At 37.5% G+C, this 24,095-nt stretch overlaps 1 protein-coding gene across 1 annotated transcript in view; it reads left to right on the forward strand.

Annotated features, from left to right (window-relative positions):
• Nucleotides 1–24,095, forward strand: part of KCNQ5 (potassium voltage-gated channel subfamily Q member 5) — a 185,473-nt gene that overhangs the window by 33,988 nt on the left and 127,390 nt on the right. The window contains exon 2 of the mRNA XM_006772161.2: nucleotides 3,379–3,505. Coding sequence (XP_006772224.1) covers nucleotides 3,388–3,505 — 118 coding nt within the window. The 5' untranslated portion in view covers nucleotides 3,379–3,387. The remainder of the gene's footprint in view (nucleotides 1–3,378; nucleotides 3,506–24,095) is intronic.

The following is a 24,095-nucleotide window of genomic DNA, read 5'->3' on the forward strand; positions in this document are numbered from 1 at the left end:
CGACCAGTGGTGGGGGAAGGGGGGCAGTGCTGCATAAATGGCAAGCAGAGGCAGTGGTGGGGGCGGGGCCAGCTGCCAGCAGCTGGGGGGAAGGAAAGCCCCGATAGGCCCTGATCACCGGCCAGGCCTAGGGACCCTACCCAAGGGGTCCTGGATTGCAAGAGGGCTCAGGCCAAGCTGAGGGACACCCCCACCCCCCACCCCATGCATGAATTTCATGCACTGGGCTTCTAGTAATAGAAGTTAATAATATTGTATTGCATACTAAAAATGTGCTAAGTTGATTTTAAGTGTTCTCACCACACACAAAATGTTAACTGAGGTGATAAAGACGTAATTAGATTGATTATGATAATCATTATACAATGTATATGTATATTAAAACATCATGTTGTATACCTTCAATATATACAATTTTTATTTGTCAATTATACCTCAACACAGCTGGGGAAAGGAAAAAGAGGGAAAAAGTGGTCTTTTCACACTTCCACTCCCCACTCATTTTACACCTGTCAGATGAGGGGTGATTGCCCTTCTCTAGCTCAATAAAATTTATTCCTTTTTACTGAAATAAGATGCAACTTGCAGGAACCAGGAGACAGAGTCTGTTCAAAGTGGTTTTCACACTTTTGTCCCCATCACATCCGTCCAAGTCTTGGAGAGAGGACTTCCCCACAGCTGCTGCCCTGGGCCTGAGTAAGCTCTCCACGCCTGCTGAGCTCTCACCTCTCACTGCTTACTCAGTGACAGAAGATTTTCGAGGTTACTTTTCACACAGTCTGAAACCAAGCCCTCATAGGGAATGCTAAGTAATGGTCTCTAGCAAGGAAGGACAGGAGAATTCTAATTCCATTATTATTTCCCTCAAGGCACAAGTTATGTTCCCGTGGTGAAATCCAGGTACAACTTCCTCTAGCTTTATTTGGAAATGAAAGATTTTTCCCTAACCCCTTAAAAAAAACTGTAAGCAATATTCTTGAACAAGGGATCCTGGGTAAAGAATTTGTAGACTTAATTTATCCTACCTCAGTGCCACCTAAAAATGGTGCAAAATTACAATGGCTAAATATTTATTACTTTAGAATAATGTCAGCAATTCCCACAAAAAAGACACATCATGATATGGTAGTGCCTGGGCCCTCAGGCATATTTGGGATATTCTTGGGTAATCTTATAATATGACCTGTCACCAGTGGAGTGCCAACCTTTCTGGCACAAGCAGGAGTTAGAGGCTGGGGTAGAAAAGTAGACTTGCCATCAGATCTTGATGGGGCACAGCTCCATGGGCATCATAGGCCTCAGCAAGCTTTCTGTGTGTGGGAAGATGTGCTGGATGAAACACAAGTGATCGAGTACTGTAGCCACCTTAATAAATCACTAGAACCAACCACCTAGATATAAAACAAAGCCCTCAGCCCTAGCCAGTTTTGCTCAGTGGATAGAGTGTTGGCCTTTTGATTTAAATGGTCGAGGGTTCAATTCTGGTCAAGGGCATGTACCTCAGTTGCGGCTCTGTCCCTGGCCCCTGTCAGGGCACATGCCGAGGCAACCAATTGAAGTGTCTCTCTCACATTGATGTTTCTCTGTCTCTCTCTTACACCTCCCTCCCCTTGCCCCCGCTCCATTCTCTCTAAAAAAATCAATGGGAAAAAATATCCTCAGGTGATGATTAACAAAAACAAAAACCCTCATTTCATTACTAATAATGTTGCATAGTTTTGGTCATCTGTGTGTAAAGTCATCTTCAGAGATTTAACCCATAAATAGTTTTAAATCACTGTAAGTGAGCAGCAATGATGTTGGAGACTTATTTCCCATCGTGAGAAATATTTGTGGGTTACTTAGTGCAAAATAACAGACGTATAAAATGATGTATCTCTACTAGGCATTTCCAAAGTGCAACACATCATCACATACTCTAACTGAAGAAATAGACATTTGCCTGAAACTTGCAACACAAATGCCATTTTTCTAAATTTGATAACGGTTTTTATCTTGGTGCATGGGGTGGGAGAATGGGGAGTGGCTTAGAACCTTTACTTTCTATGCTCTGTAGTTCTGTAATGTTTCATGTTTTCATAAGGACCGTGTATCACTTTTATAATTAAGCAGTTATAGTAAAAATTATTTCATAAATACTAAGTTCAATAAAATTTTTAAATATATATGTATGTTGTTCTGCATCAGCGATTTTCAACAGGTGCCACAAGAATTTTTAAAACATGCAATACCTGACTATTAAGTCAGGGGTACTGACCTCTTTTCCCTTCGATTGACAAATTTTAAAAAATAACAACAGCCAATACAACAATAGCTGTCAACAATTATACCCATTTTTTGTAAGATCAGCAAAAAAATATATATATTTTTTGGTGTGCCACAGAATTTTGGTAATTAGCTATATATTACATGAGATGAAAAGTGTTGAAGATAGCTGCTCTACATTACTGATGCTGAATCAACCCTTATTTCAAAACAAGACAGAGAATTGTTTTTAAAAAGAAACCAATTTTGATCAACTCAGTGCCTGTCCCTATAGGGGAAACAAGATGGTATGATTAGCTTGCTCCAAAAATGCTTTCTTCTTAAAAATTCCATTGGGTTTCTCATTCTATGACCCACTGCTTAATGAGCCAATTTAGTTGGCCTATCCCCAAGGTTCACTCACAACTCTTCCTAAATAACCTCAAAGTCCTTTTGCTGGAGCAGGTGTTATTTTCCAAGCAGCTCTCACCAAAGGCCAATATGATAATTAATAACCTTCAGATTCGAAGACTTTAGGCCCTAAAGTTTAGGGTCTCATGTCTGACAAAGCGTACATATGCCACATGCACAGTAATGTTTCTGAAACTTGCTGTTTTATGAGGAGATTTGGACATCATAATAAAAGAACTCAGCAAAGTTTTAAATAGTTCTTTTTCTCTGCTAGTAAGAACAACCCTTGAGGGCTTAGAGATAGTCACTTCTTGCAGCCAAGGTCTGTTTTCTGTGAAATTGTAAAGTTGTGTTTTCAGGGTCCTCTCTTTCATTTCAGATCCTTCACATGTTACCAGGTAGCTGAAGTCAGCTACACTGGTAAGTCAGCTATACAAGGCAGATTGGTAATTCAACCTGCAAATTTAGTATTGAAACTGACTCTTAAATCTGCAGTGTTCAAGACTTGGAAAGGAATGGCATTCCATAATAGCTAATGCAGACAATATGAGTTCTCAATGTTCTCCAGGTTTACTTTGGTTTGGAGAAGAGATGTTCTTCAATTGTCTAAATTTAACAAATAGACGTTTTAGATGAAGTGCCTAAATGTTCAGAAATACGCTCCGAGCTTCTTGCTCTGGTTTGCTCCACAATACCTCTAACATGTCTGCTTTGATATTTTAGGAATTTGTGATGATTGTCGTCTTTGGTTTGGAGTTCATCATTCGAATCTGGTCTGCAGGTTGCTGTTGTCGGTACAGAGGATGGCAAGGAAGACTGAGGTTTGCCCGAAAGCCCTTCTGTGTTATAGGTAAATATCAAAGTCCAGACACCTGGACTTCTGCATCCTTTTCTTCTGCCTACTGCATTGCCACATTTAATTTATATTAAAATTAATATTTGTGGAGTATTTATCATGTCAGGCACGCTTGTGTTTTTCAAAGTGTTGACTCATTTAATCCTCACCACAACACTGTGTGGTAGGTATTTTTATTATCCCCATTTTACAGATGAAGAAACTGAGGCAAAGAAAAGTGAAATAAGCTACTAAAAGTCATATCAGTAGTAAGTGGTGGAGCTGGGATTTGAGCCAGAAGGTCTGGCTCTAGAACACCCACTTGTATCAATTACGTTACACTGAACTATATGGTTCTCAGTGTTGACCTGAATTAGGGAAGCATTAATTTCAGCAAATATAAAAAACACTTTTCTCCCCTATAATATAAGCAATATCCCTTTTTGCTTCTAATTAACTGGAATGGATAGACATGTATTAGACTTGGTAATGCATGTCAATTAGTGTGCCTCAAGTTTGTTTTACTTTATGCACTGGTAACTTCAGACAGGATTAAGTGTTTTATACTCTGAAATATGAGTCACCTTCCCTGCAGTCCCTAAGTAAGAATCACATCTCTGCATCCCCCTAGACGCTGTGGTTTTCAGAGGGATTCCATTCACCTAGGTTCCAATTTCAAATTATACTTATTAATGAAGACGTCACATAGCATTCTAGGGTTAAGATCTGGGATCTTCTAGTAATATATTTAAAAGTATATCATAAAATTGGAAACTCTAGTAAATTATATCTCAAAAAATAATTTAAAAAAGAGTAAATTGCCTACATCCAAGTCCTTTTTCCCTAAATATTGCAATGTATCCTAAGGATAAAGATATTCAGTAAATTTAACATTGATACAACACTTTATCTAATCTCCTGGTTGTATTCCAGTTTTGTCAGCTGATCCAATAATGTCCTCTACAGCATTTTTTCCTCCTCAGTACATGATCCAGTCTGCATTTAGATCACATACTGCATTTAGTTGCCATGTCTCTTTAGTCACCTTTAATCTAGAACAATTCCTCAGACCTTCTTTGCTGCATGACATTGACATTTTAGAAGAACATAGCTTCAGCCCCACCCCCTTTTTAAAAAGTAGAATGTTCTTCCTTTTGAGCAGAAAAACCCTACATCTATAAGCTATATTGTTATGGTTGTTGTTGTTATTTAATAGCTAAATCTGGTTTCTTGCTCTTTTTGCCTTCTCACTTCTTTGGCAGCCATTCAAATCCAAATACTGAAAGTTCTTGGGGAGGCTTACTTATTATTTCAACCATTTCCACTCTCAGAAAGTGGATTTTTAATCTACAAAGTGATTTAGACTATCTTCTTCATCCACGAGGGGTTTTCATTTTGTTTTAGAAGTCAGGATTGTTGAGCAATCTTCTTAGTCTCCTCCTTTACCCCTGTTCCCTGAGGCAGGGGCAGGGTGAATGTAAGGAGGCACTGGAGAAGGTCTCCCCATCCATGGGCCCTGTTAAGAACCATCTTTCATTCCACCCTTTGCGAAGGAAGAGCACTGTCGTGGCGATGGAAGAATGGGTGGGCTCCCCACACTCTGCCACTGAGGCACTTTCATAGTATACACACTTCAAAAGAGTCACCATTTATTCAGTCAAACTTTATAGCAATTTGGTGGTGTGTGAAGCACTGGAGTGACAATAGTGAAATTCTAACTTAACACAGTCTTAAAATGTCTTGTTTGGCCTCTGCTAATGAATTTTTATTTGTCCAACTGCCTCTCTTCTGCAAGAGTGGGCTTTTCTCCGCTTTGGAAACCATTGCTCAGGTAGAGAGGAAAATAGGTAGGAACTCCCAGCCTTGCAGGCCCGTCCAGCCCCAAAACATATCAGTAAAGGCTTTTGATTTTTCTCCCTGGAGATTTTTCTCTCTTTTGGAATTCTCCGCTCAAGCAACATCACAGAAGGCTGTAACTTGATGTGAAACTATTGCACGAGTACTTTCTGTCCTTTAAAGGACCAAACAAAACAATTTACAAGGCAAATGGTTAGCCAAGACTCACTCAGCTTCTACGGGATGAGATTGGTTCACGGATGGCTGCAGGAATGTTCCACTCCAGGCTTTAGAACCAATTACAAATTGGTTTTGTTCCAGTTCCAGAGGCAATGCCAATGTATTTCCGGCCCGCAAGCTGAAAAGAAAGCTCTTTCCCAGATGCCTGCTGCCTTTTGATAGCTGTTCTCAACTCTGGATGCATCAGCCCCTCTTAGTGCTTAAATCGTTCTCTCCCTGTAGCAGATCCTTGGGGTTTGGATGTGGCATATGGTTCTAAAAATGATGTTATGTTGTATGTAATTTTAGACACCTTTGACCTGAAAATAGTGACCTTAAAAATTTAGTATAACATGGCTTAGGCATAGTTTCAAGTTTAGTTAACTCTTTAAGCCTTTTCTTTATTTGGGTGTTTTTGTAAATTAATCACTTAGGGAGAAAATTTCATGGATAAGTATATAATGAGTCCCTATTAGAACAAAGACAATATTTGTACTTACATTTAGGGTAACTAGGCATTTTTCATTCTTTTATTTAAAGTGCATGTAACAGCTTGACCCATGGCCCAGCTGAACTGAGGTAATAGTGAAACATGTTTAAATGTGGCTCGTTAGTATGAGATCAATACAATTTTAACTTACACAGAGGAACCAAATGTCACCTGCCTGAAGGCAGCAGGCTGTACCAGATGAGAAAACCCCTTCTGGGCCAGTTTAATAGCTCCATAAAAATGATTGATGTCACTGGTAAAATGATAAAGTATAATGTAAACTGAACCTTGTAGTTCCCGTGTTCAACATAATTTACTGTGGTGAAATGGAACAAGGAGTAATATCTCTCTCATCTGTCCATGGTAACTGCTCTGAGTTTGAAAATGTAGCTAAAATTTCTCAGGTCTCGCCGAAACCGGTTTGGCTCAGTGGATAGAGCATCGGCTTGCGGACTGAAAGGTCCCAGGTTTGATTCCAGTCAAGGGCATGTACCTGGGTTGCGGGATGTGCAGGAGGCGGCTGATCGATGTTTCTCTCTCATCGATGTTTCTGACTCTCTATCTCTCTCCCTTCCTCTCTGTAAAAAATCAGTAAAATATATTTTGAAAAAAATTTCTCAGGTCTCCATGTGTTTGTATTACTTGATTACTCTGAACATGCCAAATACACACCCAAATGTTTTTAGAAGTCTTAAGCATTAAAGGAAAAGATATAGATAAGATTGTGATAAGTTGGCTGTACTTTCAATGTGAAAAATGCTTTCTGTAAGCACACCAATATTATTCTTTCCGATTGGAAAGAGATGAAAGCTACTTGAGTGGGCATCTAGTAACCTTTCTATAGTATTGAGTCCTATAGACTAAATGATAGTATTTGGACACAATTTGATAGAAGTCGCACAGGCTAATTCCCAAAGACTTTAGAACTCCCCCTCCTGAACTGCCCAGCCTCTTACTCCTGCACTCTAACCAGGATCAGGAGCATTTAAAAAACTTGTTGATTTAAGAAATCAGAAAATCATTGTATACTTGTGTGTTGGGAAGACATTTTAAACAACAGTTGCTTACCTAGGGGAAGAGAAAAGTCTATTAATTTTTTTTATTAGGTGCTGTCTTTCATTACTGTAATTATCTCTGCTTGATTTGGGGAGTTTCCTTTGAAAACTGGTAAAATTTATTTTTTATTACAAAATTATTCCTTAGTCCTATATATTTAATTTACATCTCTCCTCCAAGACTCGATTGAAATAACATTTCTGTAACTATGGGCAATAATCATTGCCTTACCAATTTGTAGGGTCAAGTATATTTTAGGATGACAATCCAGGTTGCCCTATACAATATCTCTACATTCAAGCACAAATCACTCATTCAATGACCTCAATATTGAGAATGTGTGAAATAATTCAAAGACTGACTTTGTAGTCATTCTTTTTTCAAGCTTTTATTAATGACCTACCTGAAAATTGCAAATAGTACCAAAGGATGGTACTTAGATCAGGATAATGAGCCTGATGTGTCAGGAAACCAATAAATTACTTCCAACAGTGGCTTGTTTGGATTCCCTGGTGATTTTAAAGACAGGTATAATAGGGCCATATTTTTCAGTCTTGCAATGCATCTTAAAGAAACAGAAAATACCAGCCTGTTATTAATCTTGGATCTGTACTTGATGCTAAATTTAAGTTGATTTCATAATGCAGTTTTAACAGTTTTCCTTCAGTGTAATATTTCCACGAGAGGACAAAGAGACAAACCACAGCACAGATCTTTCCCCCACGAACTGAGCACATGTGCCTTTGACATGAGATAACGGTCTCTCAGGAAAATGCCAACAAGTGAATTTTTTAATAAGAAGAAAATAACCAGCCTCTTACCTGGCTAAAACAAAATAGAAGCCTTTATTAAAATCAACCACACAGCCAAGGCCACTCTAATATATCTGCGAGTTCATCCTATTAAAAGGCAACTTCAGCTGCTAATGTGTTCAAAAGTTAAATCAGCGATTCCCAGAACTGCCACTGCCCTCTCAACTGAAGATCTGAGACATGATTCTTCATCACCATCAACAGGCATGCAGCATTTTTTTTGTTTTATTTTTTGCTTCTTTGCCTTCTCCATCTTCAGTTCTATGAAACATAGAATTTTGTTCTAAACCTTTGAATTGCATCATTTTATATACCTTCTAATCTTTTCTCTCTTTTGGTAGAAATTATATCCTCTCTTATTTCCTATCTTCTTCTGTTTCTCTTTACTTCTAAGTCTTCAAACTACTTCACATATAGATTTATTCCATATGATTCATTGGACCATCTGAGGACAATTAAACCCTGTTGGATTGATTTATCACAAAAAGCCATTAAAGTCTTCTCAATCTCTTTAGTTATTGATGGCTGATATTTATTAAGACCTGCTCTATGCTAGGTACTGCTCTGAGCACTCTATAAATATTATATCCCATTTTGTATGAAGAAGTAAGACAGGATTTAAGAGACTTGTCCACAGAAAGATGGTAGGTGAGAGAAACAAGATTCGCTGTTTGTGATTTCACTCTAGAAAAATATACTTACCTAATGTGCTGTTTTTATCAACAACACCAAATCTGAAGCTTTTTTTCTCATACCAGCCAATTCTCCAACTCTCAAGACACCAACTGGGTATTCAACAACTCAATTAAATTCTGATACTATCTGCACAGAGTTAGTGCAGATTCCACAGGTTAAGAACTGAGTCCCACAAGACTCCCCCTGCACCCCACTCCCAGCCTTGACTTGCCAGCTATAATGAGGTGCTTCTACCCAGCTAACTACAACTAAAAGGGTTTCCATACCCCCCATCTCAGGTTTGAGAATACACTAAAATGATTCACAGAACTGAGGAAAGTGCTTTATTTACTATTTTTGGTTATTTATAAAAGATACAATTCCAGCACGGGCAAATGGAAGAGAAACATAGGACAGTTATTTGGCGTGGAGAAATGACTAGCATGGCACTTCCATGCCCGCTCCAGACATGCCACCCTCCCAGCACCTCAATGTGTTCACCAACCTGGAAGCTCTCAGAACCTCATGGTTTAGATATTTTCATGGAGTTCTCATTACTTAGGCACAATTGATTAAATCATTGACCATTGTTGATTGAACTCATCTCTAGACCTCCTTCCCTTTCCAATTCTTGAAATTCTAACTCTCTGACAATGCTTTGGTCTTTCTGGTAACTGGTCCCAATCTTAAAACTATGGTCATCGCATTAGCATACAAAAGACATTTATCACTCCAGAGATTCCAAGGATTTTGGGAGCAGTGTGCCAGGAACCCAGGACACTGATCAAGCAATTATCTATTTCCCGTACCCAGGACAACGACCAAGCAATTATCTATTTTCCGTTGTACCACACTACCCAATTATGACAAAATTACCCTTGTTTAAGTGTAATTGAATCTTGTTCATTGTCATCAACTCACAAAAGAACCTGATACTTTTTTAAAAAAATATATTTTATTGATTTTTTACAGAGAGGAAGGGAGAGAGATAGAGAGTCAGAAACATCGATGAGAGAGAGACATCGATCAGCCGCCTCCTGCACATCTCCTACTGGGGATGTGCCCGCAACCCAGGTACATGCCCTCGACCGGAATCGAACCCGGGGCCTTTCAGTCCGCAGGCCGACACTCTATCCACTGAGCCAAACTGGTTTCGGCGAACCTGATACTTTTATGTACATCTTTAGTAATCCAAGATTTTTTAATGAGAAGTTGGACTTTACAAAATGACTTTCCTTGCAGTACCAGTCTTAATTTCACCAGGTTTAGTATCAGGTCACTTATTTCTGTTCTCTAACCTAAAGGGGAAATTGGGCTCTAAAGTAGTTATACTTGCCTTGTATCAGATTGCATATGCTCTTAAGCAGAACTATCATGAGGTTCTCCATGTATTTCCTAATTGGAAACATCTCCAGGATATGTAATGTTACTCCCAGAAAAGCTTTTTAATGTTTATTAACATTAGTAGACTATTCAGAAACCTGTTTAGGTGATTGTTGACCTGATGCACAAATTTGAACTTACAAAGTAGCTTGATTAGCTGATATGACTTAACCATAGAGAAAATGCCCTTAGAGGGAAATGAATAACAAATGATTATTTCCCACTCTTTCTATAAACTTCAGTAGAGCACTGTGATATATTGTACTAATATTCTGTACTATCAAATATTCTGTAAGAAAATTCATTCACAGACAGAGCAATTATTACATGCGAAACATGGTCTTATGTGTAAAAAACTCAAAGATGAATGGAACATGGTCCCTGCCTGTAAGAGGACAGTCTCCTGGGCTCTTAAAGAAGGGCAAAACTGGAAGGAGGGAGGCTAATTATGGTGACACCAAGTAAAGGTGATGGAGGTGGAAGTACTTGTGGGGTGAAGATATAGAATCTCATTACAAATTGTATGAGACATGGAAGCAAAAGGTACCCCAGGTTTTTAGTTTAGTCACCCAACAAACATTTACACAATGTGCATCATGTCCAAGCATAATTCGAGATGCTGGAGAGATTGTGTTGCGCCAAATGGGCAAGGTCCTACACATAGAACGAATATCCCATGGACAGAAAAAAAAAATACACAAGCATATTTTTGAAAAGTAAGATATCAACTGGAGAGACATGCAATGAAGAAAATAAAACAGAAATGTCGGGGGCTTCTTTCGATTGTGGGGCCTGAGAAAGTCTTTTTAAGGAATGGACCCTCAAGTTGACCTGAATATTAAAAGGGAACTAGTCATGAGAAGATTTAGGCAGATATCTTTACAGGCCAGAAAAATGGTAATTGCAAACATTCTTAAAACCCAATGAGCTTGGCTTGTCCAAGGGAGAGACATTTTGGCTGGAGCTCAGTGAGTAGTGGGGAGAGGAGTAGGAGCTGATGGACAGATAGGCAGAGGTCACATGAGGGTCATGTAGGCCATATGAGGGCATATACTAGTAGTTACCTGATGCAAGGCAGCTTCTAGTATCAGGTTACCACACTAGTTAAAGGTTCAATAGATCAGTGGCAAGTATGATGCTGAATATTTGGACTTAGAAAAACACATTTTGATCAGGCAACAAAAAGTATGGATATACAAAGCTCTGGGTTTTCTAGTTATCTATACCTGTTTGAACTTTGTATTAGCAATATGCAAATTTTACTCATTCAGAAGAATATAAGCCAATTCCCCCTTACTTTCCCATATAACTATATCTCTACCCTTGCAAACATGAAATATCAAAACTGAAAAGGACATGTGTTATTTTCTATAAGCCACAGGAATTAGGAGAATATGGTGAAAACTTTTCTCAACCCCATTGACAGCAGTTGCCGATAAACAATCCCTAAGAGCCTACTTACCAAAGGACTATGAGCATCCTCTTACTTAGAACGGTGGCAATGCAGTTATCTCATTAAAGATTATTTATTTCCTTTGATAAGTTGTCCCTTTTTGCCTCGAAATGTTATCTGAAAACTTATGATCAATAAGAAACATTAAACTATCACTATGGGGTAAATTTTCAAAATGGTGCTTGGAATTTGCCAGTATGAGTCCCATTAACTTCAATGGAAGTCCTGCCGTTAAACCGCTGCACATAGCTTTGAAAATGTTCTACAGTACATTTTTGCAGTGTTTTATTTTTTATTTTCAATAAATACCACAGAGCTACTCAGTGCACAGCTGATTGCAGTATTTAAGAAAGTGGGTAATGTACTGTGCAGTAGGAGGCTTTTAAAATTAGATTTTAAAGCTTCATTCCTGTTAAGAGTCACAACAACAATATAAATACATCTTTAATTCTTCAAAGAGCACTTTTCCATCAAGGAATTTGGAGCACAATTAGAATGTAGAGCTCATAAAGCAGCAGCACCATGCCCCTCTGAGACATTGTTTATCTCACTCTATAGACAGAAGAATTGAGGTGCCGTGAAATAAGGCGGGGCGGGGGGGGAGCTCATACCTGGCCCCTAAGTCAGCAGTGAAGCTAGTAATAGAATTCTGCCTCCCTAGAGCCTATTGCTCTAAAGCACTGCCTCTTCTGAGAGTCGAATTTAATTACAGCATAATCCATTTAATCTACATTTGGAAGAATAATGATGGAGCAGGGAAAATGAATTTATTAAAGGGTTGGTGGGAGACCATGTTAGATTAGCAACTTTCTTTTCAGGATCCAGATTTTCATGTGGTATCTGATGCCATGAAAGAGATGATCCTAATTCTACTGGCCACAATTGGAAAGGACTTTTTATTTTCCTCATTTTTAAACAGAAGCAAAAGTTCCAACTGAAAATGCTGCAGAACCATCTTTTTTTGTTAGAAATAGCTTCCTGATTTTTTTCTTTAATTATGAAAGAAAACAGTGCATTACTTTCCCTCTGGACCCTTCTGGTTTGAAAGAAAGAACCATATTGAGCTAAATGCTCAACTCACAGCCTTCCTTGAAACAAAAGATAAGTGAGCCTTTGCTTCATTTTTGACTTTTGATTACTTGTCCACTAATTCACTGTGGTTATGTACTTACATAAGTAATCTTCTTTTGAAGCTGAAAATACCAGAAGGTTGAGAGTTGGGCTATCTGGTGTTACATGAACAGGAATAAAATTTCATAGTTTAAATTATAAATCATGTTTATGGACTATCTCAGATAAATTCTATGAAAATCTTATTAAAGTTGGAAAAGATTATGATACCCAGTTTATTTGTTCTCCTTGTATTGAATTTATTGGGGTGATACTGATTAACAAAATTATACAGGTTTCAGGTTGCACAATTCCACAACACATTACTACCCCAAGTCAAGTCTCCTTCCATCACCATTTATCTCCCATATGCCCTCTTCCATATCCCCCCATATGATACCCATTTTATAAATTTAAAAATGGAGTGTTAACTTATGGGTCTTATCAAGGGTTACACTGCATATCAGCAACAGAATCAGAACGAAAAATACAGAGAAAGATTTGCTCACATCAAGTCCCAAGGTCTTTCTATGACACCACATCTCCCTCCACTACCCGCTGTGGCATAGGAACAAATGAATAAGCCATGTGCTGAAGTCTGATTCCCATCCCAAACCTCCTCCACCCCACATTTTAGCTGAAGTCTAAAAGAAAATAGACATCAGTGTCATAAAATGTACAATTCTTTTTCCCATTAGCCATCTTCCTAAGGTCAGGCTTTTTTTTTTTTTTCAACTTCTTATTTTGAGATAACTTTAGACTTAGAACTTACAAATATAATACAAAGAGTTCCCTTATACCCATGTACTTTCATCCAGCTTCCCCCACTGATAACATCTGACATAAGTATGGTGCAATTATCAAAACCAGGAAGTTGATATGGATATATACAGTGGGGCCTTGACTTACGAGTGTCGCGACTAACGAGTTTTTCGAGATACGAGCCGTCTTTTCAGCCGATTTTTTGCTTTGAGTTGCGAGCTAAAATTCGGGTTACGAGCCAGCTTCAGATACTCCACCGCTAGTTGGCGTAGCGAACGTCACAGTGAACGTCACAACATCAGCCCAGCATCACATGTCTCACTCGTTCACTTTAAGATTTTACATACGAGTAATTTGAGTTACGAGCTCCGTCACAAATTAAATTCGTAAGTCAAAGCCCCACTGTATTACGAACTAAACTGCAGACATTCAGATTTCAACAATTTTTGCATGCACTCAGTTTTTTCTATATATACCATGTTGAAATTTTATCACATGTATAGATTAATTTAATTATCACAGTCAAGATACAAAACTTTCCCATCACCCTAAAGCAGCGGTTCTCAACCTGTGGGTCGTGACCCCTTTTGCGGTCAAACGACCCTTTCACAGGGGTCACCTAAGACCATCCTGCATATCAGATATTTACATTACGATTCATAACAGTAGCAACATTACAGTTATGAAGTAGCAATGAAAATAATTTTATGGTTGGGTCACAACATGAGGAACTGTATTTAAAGGGCCAGAAGGGTGAGAACCACTGCCCTAAAGTATCTTGGAGTGCTATCCCTTACATTATCCCTTTAGAGTTACTCCCCTTCCCGATCCTAACGCCTGGGAATCATTAATCCATTCTCCATCACTGTAATTTTGCCATTTTTAGAATGTTATGTAAATGGAATCATATAGTAGTAACCTTTCAAAATTGGCTTTTCCCCCTAACTCAGCATAATGCTCTTGATATCCATCCAAGTCACTGCATGTATCAATATTTCATTCCTTTTTACTGCTGAATAGTATTCCATAATATGAATGTACCATAGTTTATCCATTTACCTTTAAACAGCCAATGGATTGTTTCTCGATTTTGGCTATTGCAAATAAGGGTGCTATGAATATTTGTGCACAGGTTTTTGTATGAACATAAGTTTTTATTTCTCTAGGGTAAATACCCAGGAATGAGATTATTGGGTCATATGGTAAGTGTTTCTTTAACTTTATCAGAAATTGCCAAACTGTCTTCCAGAATGCGACCATTCCTTTCAAAATATAAAAATGCCTAGAATATTTCATGGTAATAAATTACAGCTAGGCTGACTTACGTGACATTTTTTAATCTTCATAGAAATTGAATGATTCTACTTTATCTGTTTTTCTATGAAAATTATTTTCAGAAGCAGAAGTTTCTAAAATTCATATTTAACCACTTGGATCAATAAAACAAATTAAAATATAGTCATTAAAGAGAAGTTCTTCGTGATCTGGTAAATGAATGTAACTTTGACGTTAATGTAGAGGAAGTGTTGAGAGACCAATTAATGTAAAAAGTCAATACTATACAGACTCCTGAAGGACCATTACTTAAATCTAACTTTATTTTGTAGAAAGTTCCTTTTCAAACAAACATTAATGAGCCCAATACTAACTATGCTTGCCTGCTGAAGGATATACGAACAGTTGTTCCTCAGTCTCTGCAGGGGTTGATTCCAGAACCCCCACAGATATCAAAATCCCCAGAAGCACAAGTCCCTTATGTAAAATGGCCTAGTATTTGCCTATAACCTACACATCCCCCCCCCCATATACTTAGATTCATCTCCAGATTAGTTATAATATCCAACATAATGTAAGTGACATACATATACTGCATTGTTAGGGAATAATGAAAAGAAAATAAGTCTGCAACCATCCTAGGTCTAACTTCATAGTGCATGTCAACAACAACATAACTTTTCTCTTTGGAATATTTTTGTTTCCCAGTCAGTTAAATCTCTGGATAGGAAACCCGTGGAGGGCCAGCTGTAAGCACATTAGTTAGAGCTTTAAAGCGCAACTCGAACAGAATAAAAAGTTTAAAATGTCTACCAAGGCCCAGTGGAGCTTTATAGCAAAGTGAGCCCCAATATTCATGGTTCTGATGTGATCTAAAAAGAAGCCATTTGTTCCCCCTCATTCCACACCTTTCTGAAATCCCCCTGTTCTTACAATGATCCTCTCAGATTCTGCTTTTCCTCCATCATTTTCTTTAATGTCTCCCAATGGATTCTTCATCGCCACCAACAAAAAGGTCGTGTTCTCAAAAGTTAATAACAACCCCATGTGCTCAAATTCATGAATTTCAACTTCATTCTCACTGTGTTTATAAGTGATATTGGAACAACTAATTACTCATTTTGAAAAAGATAAATTTGATCCATATATATCTTACCAGATCCCAAGACAAACTCCAAATAAAACAAAGATTTAAATAAAACTATAAATACTGGATAGCAGAATTGGGTAAATTTTTTTGTAGTCCTGGAACCAGAAGACTTTTCCAACTGCAACTAAAAATATAAAAGCTATAGAAGAAAATATTGATAAATTTAGACTACATAAAAATTAAAAATTTATAAAATTAGGCTAAATGAAATCAAATAATGCTGCATAAGATAAAACAAACGAGCAAAGTCAAAAGACAAATATGGGAAAATACGGCTCCTATCAGAGATAAAGAGTTAATCATTTAAATGTAAAGAGCTCTAGAAATTCAGAAGAAAAATTTAACATCCCAGTAGAAAATAAAAGATGTCAAATGAATATGAACAGGTAGTTCACAGAAAAAAAATATCTGTATTCCTCATAGTATTTCCTCAGATTGACAAAAATCCAAAATCTGACTACACATTTTTAGTGAGACCATGAGGGAAATGGCATTTATACTCCACAGAATGCAAAACGGTGTCACCCTCGTGGAAAAGTGTCAATGTCTCATAAAATACAAGGCATTTACGCTTCAACTCAAAAGTGTGCTTCCGAATGGTCTCATTAACGTATAATAAGTACTCAGTGTAGCTGAATCAGCTAAGAATATAATAAATAACATGCAATGAAGTTATATAGTTATGTAGTTTGGAAAGATCTCATATATATAAGTAAAAGGAAAAAATGTAATACTGCATATGTAGTATGCAATATTTTTGTGTAAGAAAAGACAAGCAATATATAGTCATATTGTTTTTTTATTTGTATAAAGACACATTGGCCATGTTTTTTAAAAATAAAAATAAAAATCTTCACTTGAAGATAATGAGAAAGGGCACAGTGAATGGGGACAGGGCTGAGAGCAAGAGTAATCATTAATTCCTCTTTATACCATTTTGATATTTAAACTATAAACATATTAACTATTTAAAAACTAAATTAAAGGACTGTTGCCTGCACATAATAAGCACAACATAAATGCTGACTATTATTATATTTGTTGTCCAGTGATGTTGGGATGGGTTGATCGGTTCCCATAATGTGCCATTATGCAGACCCTCACACTGGAGGCATTTTTGTCACTGCACGGATAAGTGTTGGAGGTAACTTACCATAGGATTTTCACTTGAATGTTCCTCAGCCCTAGGCTGAAGGAACACAAAACAGCATTTTTAACCCCCTTAACAGAGCCCTGTCTGGAAAGGTTTTCTAAGATTGGCCTTAATTTGCTCTCCACACATTTCTTTAATATTAAACTTGGAATTTTAGTTGTACTTTCCCAAAAGATTGCCCAAGAAGATTAAATAAAATAATACATGTAAAAATTTTAGCTTAGTGCCTGGCATGTAATAAATACTAGTACACTATAACTGTTAGTGGAATACATTGACTCAAAAAAGTAATGGGTTCAGTCTCATCTCTGATCAATCCCAGAATCAATAAATACAATCAGACGAAAAAGTATCAATTCTGTAAGACCTCTTTGTATGTTTTTGTTGGTTGCTTTTTCTCAATCAATACTTATTTCCTAGAATTTGAGAGTCTATATATCTTAAATAAGAACATATTTTATTTTCAAAGAGGAGTGGATGGGGAGGGAACTTTTCGAGGTACTTTTTTAATCTAGAGCTCTTTAGATGTGATCATGTCAGATATGATTGTGTTATGGTACCTAAAAGGATGTTGGGTTAATAAGACGGGTGTGATTGTCCATTATGGCTTAACCTATGTTTCCCCCTGGTTTTCCTGGCCCCTTAACTAGGTTAGCTGACCCTGCACTGTGCCCCTTGTATTCTTCCATTCAGTGTCTCCTAAACTGATTGTCCTCTCATCCCCATATGTGCAGGGTGCCATCTCTCTTGTTCACCCATCCAAGTCCCATCCGTGCCTTTACTATTGTATGCCTAGGTGCCAGCAGTTTCTGGCCACAATAAATATGTATCAAGTGAATAAAAAGTTCAAAACAGTTCAAGCTAGTAGACATTCTCATGTAGAATCTTACCCCGCCCCCTTCTGTTGTCCTTCTACGTACACAATGTAAAAACAATACGAGAAAATGAAGGAAAAAATTGTTACAATTATCCAAGCAATGCAAGACAAAAAATAAAATAAAATAAAATAGCACCTTTACCTCAGTTATCAAGAGTTTTCAGAAGAAGAATATTTACCTGCATTTTTTGGTCTAATTGCTTCAGTTCCCTACTTTCATTTGATTATGTGAATGTGATGATATTTTTAAATAAAGTGCTTACTTTGCATGCTTGTAATTAATTATAGGCTTCTTTACAGGAGGCTCCTCTACCCCCATGTTACCTTTCTCTCAATGTTTTTGCTTTTGCCTTTTAAATACTGTATTTTCTTTTAGCTCCTACCACAGACTCCAAATCTGTGTTTGGAATTTGGAGATCAAAGGACTGTAGCTAATCCTCAAGACATTTGCCCTTAAGAATCCATTTCTTATCAAGTTTCTGTGGTTTTCTGGAGTATTTACTGGTCATAATGTTAAAATGTGCACATCTGAAACTATTTTTGAGTTACGTTTTCTTGATACGTCTCCACATTTAGTGTGTGGGAAAATATCCTGCTCCGAATGGCAATGGGCTCTGGTCGGCCATCTCCGGCTTCATTATCAAGGATGCCTAGGTCAAATCATCACATGTTTTCAATAACCCTTGTTTTTGTTCTCCTTGAAGCAGAGCGTGTCTCATTCAAAAAGCTCATAATGGTAGGAAAGGAATTGATAATGAAAAGGAATTGAGTCCAAAGTGGGATTTTTTCTCATAGTTTAGGATGTGTTATGAGACCGTATGTATGTTCTGCAGACTGAGCTACAGCTTCCCGAGTGCTTTACCACGAATTCTAATCCTGTGCTGGCTTGTATTATCTTCTATAAGCCTCTCCAGGACACCATTTCTTTCCTTTTAAACATGGATGAGAACAGAAATATACTTTGTAGGGTTCATAAACAGTAGCACCTAAAAGCAAATATGAAATTAAAATGTTCTAAAAACTGCCCTGTAGCTAGTGCCAATGAGGGCAAATTTAGGCAAGAATTTCATAATTAAAGATGGAATTTAGAGTGTAATTAAACACAATTTGTTTAGTTAATAACCCCTCTAAAAATACAGATAGAGGGTAGGATAGATCTGCACATGGCAACATGTAGGATTTCCAAAATTATAATGAGTGTCAGGTATTTATTTGTGGCTTGTGTTTACTCATGTTTACTCCTTTTAAGCACTATCTTTTCATTCTTTACAGAAGAAAAAGCCCATTTTTCACACTCCAGTTTTTATCCCTAAGGATTATTCAGGAACCTAAACTGTATCTATTTCTTACTTCTAAAAATAAGAAGTTACACATTGAAAAAGATTAAGAAAGCCAGGTGTACCAGGTAATTCTCGATTTCCCTCCAGAAGACGTAAAATGAAACCCCATCCATAGGTGCCCTTTGCTTAGTGACATTTTAGCTGAAGTGGCATGTTCCTCTGCAAAATCCAAATTGCACAGTCTATTCAAACCACTTCCTAAAGATATCCTTTCAAAAACTTTTAGTAGTAGATGATAATTAACCATAACCTGATGTCTGAAAATACGTATCAAGTTTCTCAAAGAAAAATTACAGTTCCCAGCACTACTAAACATAACCAGCTGCCAAAATTCAAAGAGTCCGTATCATTCAACTGCTTAGAATAAGTGCAAAAAGGGAGTGTTGAGAGTTAGGTATTTTGCTTTCACTCTGTAAATTTAAACCTGTAATGACATTGTTTGACTGTTGATGTATAAACACTCAGGTATGACACTGAACAAGATATCTAAGCATTGGGTTTCATCCTAGGATGTTAGGGGATTTCCAGAAGTTTCAACTTTGATCATTCATTGGTCGGAGCCCAATTTTTTTTAGACCTGCAGTCAAATACAGGTGTGGGGCTCTGCTGAATTGAAACTGGCTGCAGGTTTTCATTTGGTGCGTGCAAAAATAAAGGCTGGAAGAAAAGAACATCTGAAGACATCAGCGTGCAAAATGGCTGCTTCTAAAAGCCTTTTTTTAATTTTCTATATAAAAGAGCATAATATATAGCCACTCTGTCATTGCCCTAAAACGTGTCCTGAATCATCCAAAACTATGCATGACTTTTCATCCTTTTGATTTATTGAGGACTGATGGGATTGCATCTAGGTAATTTCCTCAAGATACTGTAGTGTGCGTTAAAGAGGATGGTTTTCCTCCTACACATTCACAGTGATTCTCAGAGGACAAATGCTCTTTTCCTGTTTATAAATACTGAAACACAGTCTCCTACATCCTCCAATTTACAACCCACATCTGAAATTAAACATTTGTGATCCCACCTTCTGAAGCAATAGTTTCAGTAGGTTACTGAGTTGGAGGAGATTAGTCCTGTGGTATAAAAAACAAACAAAACATCTATTGCCTAAGTATGCAGGCCTGACCTCTCTCCAGAACTCCAGCCTCACCCACTTTCTACCAGAGGTCTAGCGGGCATCCTAATATTAATGTGGCTAAAACCAAGCTGTTAATTTTACTCCTCAAATAGCCCTCCTTTCTGCTCTCCCTCCCACCACTGCAGTATTTCCCCATCTTTGTAAATAGCACTTCATTCACCCAATTGCTCAGCCAGAAACCCGGATATTACCCTTGGCTTCCCTTCTGTGACATACCGCACAATCAGTCCTTCTTCAAGTCCTGACATCTCCGCCTTCACAACATGTCCCAAATGCAACCCCTTCTCTGCTGCTCCTCACTTTAACCTGTCTCTTCTAAAGCCACTCTCACCCTTTGTCCAGAGCATGGCAATGGCTTCTGACCTCCATGCCTGCCATCCAGCCCCCTCCTGATCTCTTTCTCAAAGGCAACAAAACCCATCTTCTAAAATGCAAATCTGATCTTGCATTCTTCTGCTCAAAACCCATCAAGACATCTATGGTTTTTCCCAAAGCCACTGTGGTCTGACCAGGGTCCACCCACTGTCCCCCATCCTCACTCCACTCAAGCTAAATTAACCTCCTTACCCCCTCCCCCCCCCCCAGCACACTCTCCATGCTCCTGCCTCAAGGTCCTTACATTTTAATAGCAAAAAGTAAGTAACCCAAAGGTGATTAACAAGTTGTTGACTAAGTAAATCAATTCATTAAATTTATTTCCTATCTTATCCATATGTCCAATGTTTTGATAGTTTATGGCAATTGTCACTTTTACAATGTTCAAACATGCATTTGGTTAAATCTATTCAAATTTTAGCTTACAATGAGGCCACTAAAAAGAACTCAAGGAATTGGAACCAAAATGGTGGTGGGAGAGGAGGATACAGTCATCAGGAATATTGCAGTTGCTGCACTTCTGTTTTTCCCAGAGATAACAAGATGTAATGAGTTTAAGTGCAAAAGGGATATATATGTTAGCTATTAGGGAAAATTTTTCTGAGACTTCAGACAGTTTCTAGGAGTCAAGAAGTGCTCTCTTTGTGGTTTACCTCTAGAAATTTTATCTGTCCTACAGTTACAAGTTTAAAAGTGTTGAACACTTTTAATCCATATTATTATAATCCAGAAGTGCTTGGTTTAATCCATATTATTTAGTTCTTCCCACTATGATTTTAAATAAAGTCAAATGTAGCATACAGTTGGTCCTCCATTTTTATGGGTTCCACTTCTGCAGATTCAACCAACCTCAGATCATAAATATTCAGGGGGGGTGGGGGAGGGGGCGGTGTACGTTGTTGCTCATGTCTACTACATAGTTAGGCCTGTGATGGTTGTGTCCATATTGAACATAGACAGGCTTTTTTTTCTTGTTATTATATCCTAAACAATATATATTGTACACTAAACAACAACTACTTACATAGCATTTACATTGTATTAGGTATTATAAATAAACCAGAGATGATTTAAAGGATATGGGAGGGTATCTGTAGGTCATATGCAAATACATCTTTTCTAAAAAAATATATATATGTTTTTATTGATTGTTTTTTAGAGAGAAAAGAAGGGGGAGAGAGAGATAGAAACATCGATGATAGAGAAACATCTATCAGCTGCCTCCTGCACACCTCCTACTGGAGCTCAAGCTCACAACCCGGTCATGTGCCATAACCAGGAATCGAACTGGCGACCTCTTGGTTCATGGGTAAATGGACTTTAGGTTACTCAACATTGAGCTACACCGGCCAACCCTACATCATTTTATGTAAGGAACTTGAGCATCCTCAGATTTTCGTATCCATGGGAGATCCTGGAACCAATCCCCCGCAGACACCAAGGGGTGACTGTATACTTGCTAATAGGTATATTGTTCCATGTAATTGTAGCAACATAATACAGCCCATTAGAGTTCAGATATGCAAATGACCTTGCTTTAGCCCAATCTTTGGCTGCATGATAGGATACCCTTGAATGTGAATCCACCCTATAGTGAGGGCTTTTCAATATTTCAGTGGCTGATTTCTCTCAAATAGGGTTCACATTGATCAATTTATATTGATTTTGTAAATAATAGTGGAACAAAGTTCCACTGGAGTCTCATAATAAGCTCTTTTATAGTCCCTATGTGTCTTAAATATCATTACAGTTTTTACTTTGTTCAAATCTTTGCAGCCTCCTCAAATCTCAAGAATTCGTCCATAAATCACTCTAAGTGATTCAGTAAGTATGTGAGCCTACTTCCTAATATCTTATAAGCCTATATTTCACATTTCTAATGGGCTGCTTGTAATCAATAACTATTTCTTCACTACTTCCCAACTTGCTCACATCTGTTTCCTTTGGGAGAGCCAGATTTTAAGAGCTCAGGATCACATGCTTTTTTGTTTTCCGTGCAATTTGGAGCTCCTCCTTGTTTATTAGCAGTTCTATTTCTTTCTCTAGCCTCATTTTCTCTTGATGCATCCATAAAAATACCATCTGTTTTTAGTGTCATTTTATGTCTGCTTTATCCTCCTTGCACTTGTCTTTCCCCTGAATGCATTATGCAGTAACAATTTATTCTTGCTTTATTATCCACTTGCTTTCACAGCCTCTCCCTTTCTCCCTTCACTCATCCCCACCCCACCTTGACCTATGTCACCTGGATTTTCTTTATCCAAGAATAGTGTACCATACTTAGGAGCACAACTTTGGTGTCAATTAGGGGCCAGCTCAGCCTCTCGTGGATTTGGACCTTGACTAACAGACCACTGCAAGCCTTAGCTCTTCATTTGTAAGAAGGAGATGATAATCACTACCTCATAGGGTTGTTTGGATTAAATTTAAAAATGTACATCAGGCTTTTCCAACATTCGCACTACTGTCATTTGGGACTGGGTAATTCTTTTTCCTAGGGGTTGTTCTGGGCAATGTTGGATGTTTCACAGCAACCCTGGCCTCTACCACTAGTTGCCAGTAGTAACCCCCTTCCCAGTTAGGACAACCAAATAGCATGTCTCCAGACATTACCAATTGTCCCTGGGGAAGCAAAATTGTCCCCATTTGACAATCATTTATGTACATAAAGAATTTAGCACAATGCCTGGTACTTAGTAGTGATTAAACAAATATTTGTGATAGATTGATTATTAGATGGATAAATGAATATTCATTTCTAATGCAAGTGTCTAGTATAATACTTGATACTTGATTAACTGCTTAACTCATGAATGTTTACACAAATGTATCTGAAGCCAATGAGCTTAAAGGGCTGTCTATAGTTTATTTCTTATACTAAAATACGGTATCTGCACCTAAGACAAAACACCTTTGTTTCAAAAGACATTTTAGATAATTAATTAATTGCACAGTGTAATCTATTCCACCCAATTTTCCCCAGCTTTATTGAGATATAATTGACATAATACTGTGTAAGTTAAAATTTTATTGATCTGATACACATTTATTAGAAACTGATTATTACTAACAACCTCCATTACATTACATAATTACCATGTCCTTTTCTGTGGGGAAAACATTTATATCTATTCTTTTAGAAACTTTCAAATGCTTAATATAATATTATTAAATATAATCACTGTGCTGTATATTAAATTTCCAGAACTTATTCATCTTATAACTAGAAGTTTGTAATCTTTGACCAACATCTCATTTCCCCCTTCTCTACTCCCACCCCCTGGTAACCATAATTCTAGTCTCTGTTTATATGAGTTCAGCTTTCTTAGATTCCACATATAAGTGATGTACAGTATTTGTCTTTCTCTGTCCGGCTTATTTCATTTAGCATAATATCTTTAAGGTCCATCCATGTTGCTGCAAATATTAGGATTTCCTTCTTTCTGATGGCTGAATATGCTATTACATATAATATATATGTAATATATATATATATACATA

This window comes from Myotis davidii, unplaced genomic scaffold (assembly GCF_000327345.1).
Source record: "Myotis davidii unplaced genomic scaffold, ASM32734v1 scaffold104, whole genome shotgun sequence".
NCBI lineage: Eukaryota > Metazoa > Chordata > Mammalia > Chiroptera > Vespertilionidae > Myotis > Myotis davidii.